Source organism: Capsicum annuum, chromosome 6 (assembly GCF_002878395.1).
Source record: "Capsicum annuum cultivar UCD-10X-F1 chromosome 6, UCD10Xv1.1, whole genome shotgun sequence".
Classification (NCBI taxonomy): Eukaryota; Viridiplantae; Streptophyta; class Magnoliopsida; order Solanales; family Solanaceae; genus Capsicum; species Capsicum annuum.
The window spans coordinates 227,825,166-227,831,841 of record NC_061116.1 but is presented as its reverse complement, the minus strand read 5'-3'; the positions used below and the strand labels follow the sequence as shown (position 1 = coordinate 227,831,841).

The 6,676-nt window shown below is 26.5% G+C and overlaps 1 protein-coding gene across 1 annotated transcript; it reads left to right on the top strand.

Moving 5' to 3' along the window:
- Nucleotides 1-4,270: 4,270 nt before the first annotated feature.
- LOC107874571 (transcription factor MYB13) lies at nucleotides 4,271-6,068 on the top strand. The gene is made up of 3 exons (XM_016721334.2): nucleotides 4,271-4,504; nucleotides 4,599-4,728; nucleotides 5,346-6,068. The coding sequence occupies exons 1-3, from the start codon at nucleotides 4,372-4,374 to the stop codon at nucleotides 5,932-5,934; spliced, it is 852 nt and encodes a 283-aa protein (XP_016576820.1). The 5' UTR covers nucleotides 4,271-4,371; the 3' UTR covers nucleotides 5,935-6,068.
- The last annotated feature ends 608 nt before the right edge of the window (nucleotides 6,069-6,676 follow it).

Genomic DNA, 6,676 nt, shown 5'->3' with positions numbered 1-6,676 from the left:
GTTGATGAGCTTTTTTTAAGTTCTTTTAAATCAAAAATAGTTTTTAAGTCTTTTGATGTGTTTGGGTAAAATTTTATAGTGCTTAAAAATATTTTATTTAAAGCTTAAAAAAATATAAATAAATTAAAAAAATAAATTCATCCAAACGAGCACACTTCCCCACACTTGAAAATCTACCCCACTTTATTGAATTAAATTTGATGTACATAATTCATTTATATTTTACTAAATTAATTTTCAACACAGAGAGAGTATGGATATCAAACTAAATTTATAAGCTAGTCAAATTAAGTTATGAAAAGTTTTTGATTTTTTTATGCATTTAATACTCATGCAAATTAAAGTGCTTATGAGTCAAAACTAACCAAAAGTCGTATTATAATTTTATTTTATGAAACACGTCAAATTTTTATCATTTGTTTTAGTATTTCTATTCAAACATGTATAAAGCTAATTTTAATAATTAAAAATATTTACAAACCATAATATTCATCATTTTTTTTTTTTCTAATAATTGAGCTCCCTTTTCTCCCTCTGTCACACTGAAAAGAAAAGAAAAAACATACGCGTTTTTTTTTTTTTTTTTTTTTTTTTTCTGTTGTTGTGTGGGATGTAAATGCGGCAACAAGAGATTGATATTGGATCCCATCAATTCAATTTCATGCAAGGGTACATATCTTTTGTCTTATTTATTTGGGCAATTAATACATGTCATTTTAGTAACTCCATCTTATTCAACTTTCATTATCTACTGACCATTTCAAAATTAACCAAAAATGGCCCCTCTAAACACCACTAATTTAAGATACGATTTAAGATACGATTCTATATAAATAAGTTTAATCCTTTTTTCAAATTCTAAGGTCTACATTATATTCTAACTCACATTTGTTCAAAAAAAGATATACATTTTCTTGAAGAGTCATTTTGAATGTTTCATAAAATTTTAGATATTCACGAATAGATGAAAAAATATTAAATATTATTTTGTTCTCAAAGCAAAGTGCAACCAGATATTCGTGGTGATCAAATACACCACAAAAAGATCAAAATCATTTTATAATAAAAAATAATCTAATTATCTCAAAATACGGAACAAAAATTCAGCGCATCAAAAGATAAACAAAGTTATAATTCACAAATATTTATTAATAAAAAAAATTTGATCTCTCACTTTAAAATCTATTGTAAAATTAGAGTACTTAACTAAGGAAAAGTTTTAAAGATTTATAGAAATTATATAAAGGGCATAAACGAATATACTTTGATATTCCAAAATATTTTGTCAGTATGAGTTGAGTAGTGCCATTGGTGGAATACTATAGCAAATGTAACGTTGCCATTTGTGCGGAAGAAATTAATTGAGTACTCACTCTCAAAAATATCTATTTTTGACTTGATACAGAATTTTTTTTCAAACAAATTTTTAAATCTTATAATTGTAAATTAAGTTATGTCAAATATGTTAAAATATTTTGAAGTAGTAAAAAACCTCCTAATTAAGAATTCTTTAAGATCGTCTAAAAACTAAAATAGAAACATAATAAATAATTTGAGACGAAAAAATTAGAAAATAAAAACTATTTATTCATGAGATTTTCTCAACTTTAAAATTTCTCTTCAAAAAAAAAAAAAAAATCAATTCCAAAAATTTTCCCATTTGAGTGAAATTTCATTTTCACATAGAGAACTTCAAATGTTTTCAAGCAAAATGTATCAATCAGAAATTTAAGTTTCAAAAATTATTTTACAAGTTAACTTTAAAAAATTATTTTAATAAATTTTCAACTAAATCTATAGCTAAAGTCTAAACTGTGAATAAGAAAGGTAGATCACGTGGAGCATTTGTTATTGATCCAAACTTGTCGCTGCTTCCCATTACCCTACACGTACATTCTTGTCATTTTCATTACCAATTTTTCGTTCCACTCATTTAATATACTCAACACATGTCCTATGCCGACGTAGTAGGTGTTGAACCCCCTTCGATTTAATTTTCTTTAAATATTAAAATTCTATTTTCGTCTCTGGTTGTATGATTTATGTTTTCCCAATTAAATTCACCTACAATAATATTATTTCAATCGTTTTATTTTATATGTTATATTTTGACTAAACACAGAGTTTAAATAGTAATTAAAGATTTTGTGAAGTTTATTTATTAAAAGGTAGGATCAATAAGGATAAAAGAAAAAATATGTCTTTACTATTACCAAATTAGGAGAGATGACTTCTTTTAAGGAATAAAAGGAGGGAAAAGAAAAGTATATCACGGAAAAGGAGTCGGAGAGAATATATGTTTTAAGCTGTCAATATTAGATCTTTTTTTAATATTTATTCAAATCTTGACGAGTAGAGTTATCGGGTATCTATATTCATCGGAGATAGTCAGATAGCAGTGCCGGGCGTGTATATTAACAAATTTACTGAGTATGTACAAAATTTAAATTCTGAACACAATTACTAACACTGACTTGATTTAATTCAGAATTATCGCATAACAATAATTGAGTTACACATAAATCAACTTCAACATTATTATAATAACAAAAGCCAATTATGACAGGTTAAGTTACACTAATAATGAAAAACTACTTTAAAATACGAGTATTATATTATTATTATATAAAAACATTGAGACAGGGCCAATAAAAAGGGGCCACGTATAAATATGTCAAATCATGGTACTTCATATATCAATCACGTGTTAAATACCCCCACCACCTCCATCTCAGCTTTCCCTATTAATATTATGATACTCCTACTATTATTGTTTTCTAAAATTATTTCTGTTAAAGTGGCCAAATTTTTCTTTGTTCATCCTATACTATTCAAAAAAATACTCAACGCAGAGTAGTACTAATTATTTCAAAGTACAAGACAATTATTTCTGAACCAATAGTTCATATATATACTCATCCCTCCATAGTCTTAACTCATTTCACGTCCACTAAAAAAAAAAAATACTACTCATAAGAGTATAGTTTACCAAATTCTTGAGAATCGAGCATTGTTAAGAAAAAATAGCTTTAAATATAACGGTAAAGTTGTAAAAACGTATCGTACTAATTTTTGTCTTCAATTATTAGGGTGTTGCGTATGTTTTAACTTTTAACCTCTACAAAAAAAAAAAAAAAAAAATAAACTTTTAACCGAACTTTTTTTTTTTCCTAATAATGGAATATTTCGAGTGAAAGTTAGCTCCAAATCCAATTCAACTGAGCAAAACTGTGAGTCCCAATTGGATTTTGTAGTCGTCCAGAGATGCAAATAATGGAGTAATAATAATATCATCGCATCAGATATTAAAATATAATAATATAAAATGACTAATCAAACTCTGCAGACATTAATTTTCACGTCTTCAACGCACGAAAGAATCATGCGTTTTTTGAAAATGGAATATTATATAATAATTTTATTTATACATACATGTGGACTATTTATTATAGTAAGGTTTTGAAACTGTATAAATATAAGCACCCCTTCTCATATCAAAACAAAAATAACATTCATAATGTAGTATTTAAAAAGTTTAATTTAGAGTGAGATTATCTCTCAATAGTTTTTATATTTTTTTAATATTAGTTTTTTGTGTAGGTCATTTGACCAAATTATATTCAATAATATATTTTTAGTATGCTTTTATTTTTCATCTGAATTATACCGTCTTGATTTGCAAATTATAAGCTTCCGCATGACGCCTTTCGATTTCGAACCCAACAGTATTTGATATGAGAAAAATTATAATTTGTAAGCACTTTTTGCATAATTTTTGAATATTAAATTTTATTTTAAAATATTAAGTTAATCTAATATTCTCTCCGTTTCATTTTATGTGTCGTCATTTTTTTAAAAAAAATTTCAAAAAAAATATTATCTTTCCTTATTTGTTAACTATTTAATGATATCATTCTCATTTTAAAACCTAATCAAGTTAACTACTCCCTCCGTCCCAAATTACCCGTTCCAAATTAAGATGACACATTGATTAAGAAAAATAATTAATAACATGCCTAATTTATCATAGTGCCCCTATTAAATGATGTTTATATTTTAATTTGAAGAAAAAGTAATTAATACAAAGGGTAAAATATGGGGCGTGAGAATTATCTCTTTTTTATTAATAAAAAATGACAAATAAAATGAATAATCAAATTAGAAAATTTAAGATAGACGGAGCATTTCAAAGCGAAATATGTAAATTAGTTTGGAACGGTGGAAGTACCGTACAATTTCACCTTGTAGTTAGTATTTATATAAGTGCCACATCTCCCACTATCCAAAGTGAACTGACAAACACAAACACAAAATAGAAAGAAAAGAAAAAGGCAAATAAAGAGAGAAAGAGAATTATTGAAGAAAGAAAAAATGGGGAGAACTCCATGCTGTGAGAAGTTAGGATTGAAAAGAGGTCCATGGAGTAAAGAGGAAGATGATTTACTCATAAATTACATTAATAAAAATGGTCATCCTAATTGGCGGGCACTTCCCAAACTTGCTGGTACTACTATTTTTTAGTGTTGGTCATGGCTCCAATCATCAAACTGAAAGCTGTTTTGTTACTCGTAACGTTACATTGTGTTTATTTATTGCAGGTCTTTTGAGATGTGGAAAGAGCTGTAGGCTTCGATGGACTAATTACTTGAAACCTGATATTAAGAGAGGGAATTTTACTAATGAAGAAGAAGACACCATTATCAAGTTGCACCAAGTTCTTGGAAACAGGTTTGTTTTTTTAACTACTGCCTTTCTTTCAATATATTTAATTTAATTTTGACTTGATAAATTGCTTAAATTAATAATAGGTAAGATTTATAAAATGTCATGTTAAGTTTGTGATTTAAAATATGTGGCGTAAAAACTTAAAATTGAAAAGTTTTATGTAATGAAAAAAGGGAGAGATGCAAAGTTATTGTCATGTGATAGGTTCAAGTTTTGAAAACAACCTCTTACAAAAATACAAAGTAAGACTGTCTACAATACAATCTTGTAGTGGGTTTCTTCTCCGGACATCACGTATAGCGATAGCTTAGTATACGGGGTTGTACAACAAAAAAAAAAAAAAAAAAAAAATAGAGAGAGAAGTGTAGTTACCATTGTAAAAAAAAAAAGAATTTTTTTCTTTGACGAACTATAATAATATTAAACCATTGATAATGATTGGTCATTAATCAGAGGTGAATTTAAAATTTGATTATTATGGATTTTACATTTAAAACTCTTAACGTATATTGAATTTATTTATTTCATTTTTTGAGATATTAAATTTAATATCTTGTAATACTTGGATATAATGGGTCAATATAATGTCTGATTTTGACATCATTTAATTTTTTTTATAGGTGGTCGACGATTGCAGCAAGATTACCAGGAAGAACAGACAATGAAATAAAAAATATTTGGCATACTCGTCTGAAAAAGAAAATAAGTAAATCTCAGGCTGAAAAAACTCCTGAGTTACAAGAAGAAACATCCATGGAAACATCAAAATCTGATGAACAAAATTTGGACACACATTTAGAGCCTGAAAATTCTAATTTGGATATACATTTGGAGTCTGATAATTCTAAGGATAATTCTGAGATATCGAGTCCTAAAACAAATAACGAGATTCAACAACAATCAAGTTCTTCGGTACATTCATCATCATCGATATCATCATCGAGTGAAGATGCATGTTCAAGCACAACTGCAACGAGTCCGGAGCCAAGAGATCAATTCATGTTGGATAATTTGGTTGAAATTGATGATGATTTTTGGTCCGAGGTACTATGGACAACGGTCGATGACTCTAATTATAATGACAATAATTTTAATTTGTCATTAATGGAGGATAATTATCAGATTAATCCTAGCTTGAATGATAACTGGTTTTGGGATGATCTTTTTACAAGATCCAATGAGTTAATGTTAGAATTGTCAGAATTTTGAGCCAAAAAAAAAATGTTGAGTTTTTTTTTTTTTTTTTCCCTTTTTGGTGTACAATAAATCGAGAGCTTGGAGGCTAAATTTTTAAAGTTAATGGCCGACAGTTTAGTGATAATAAATCATGATTAGTTGGATAATTGATGAAAGTTCGTTTTACTTCTTGACACACCTACTAAAAAAAATTATAATATGACTATTTTATCATAGTATTTTTATACAACGATGTTTACATTATATTTTGAAATTAATTTTTAAAAAAAATTAATTAATATTAAGAATAAAATAGAAAAAAAAAAATTCTCTAAATATGTCAAAAATGACAAGTAAAAATAAAATTTATTTAAAAAATTAGTAACAAGGAGCACTTAATAATGTGTATGTGAGACACTGGAATTAGCTTGTCAATAAGGTAAATAATTAATTTTATTAAATCAAAGAAAAATATAGTGAAGAAAACGAGGTGATCAAATTAAATACTTAATTAAGTACAATTTACTTATAAAATAGCTTAAAAAAATCTTCTTTTTTCTACATTACACGTAGAACCTGAAAAGAACAGTCAGTCGTAACCTACTCCTATTATATAAGAATAAAAAGATTGCACCAAAAAAAAAACGAATAAAAAGATTATTCTTGAGAGATTCTCGGTTAAAAAAAAGATAATGAATAGTAAATATATGCTAAAACATAAAATAATGTTAGTACTAGCTATCTTTTAAAAAAAAATAATCTATTTTAATTTGAT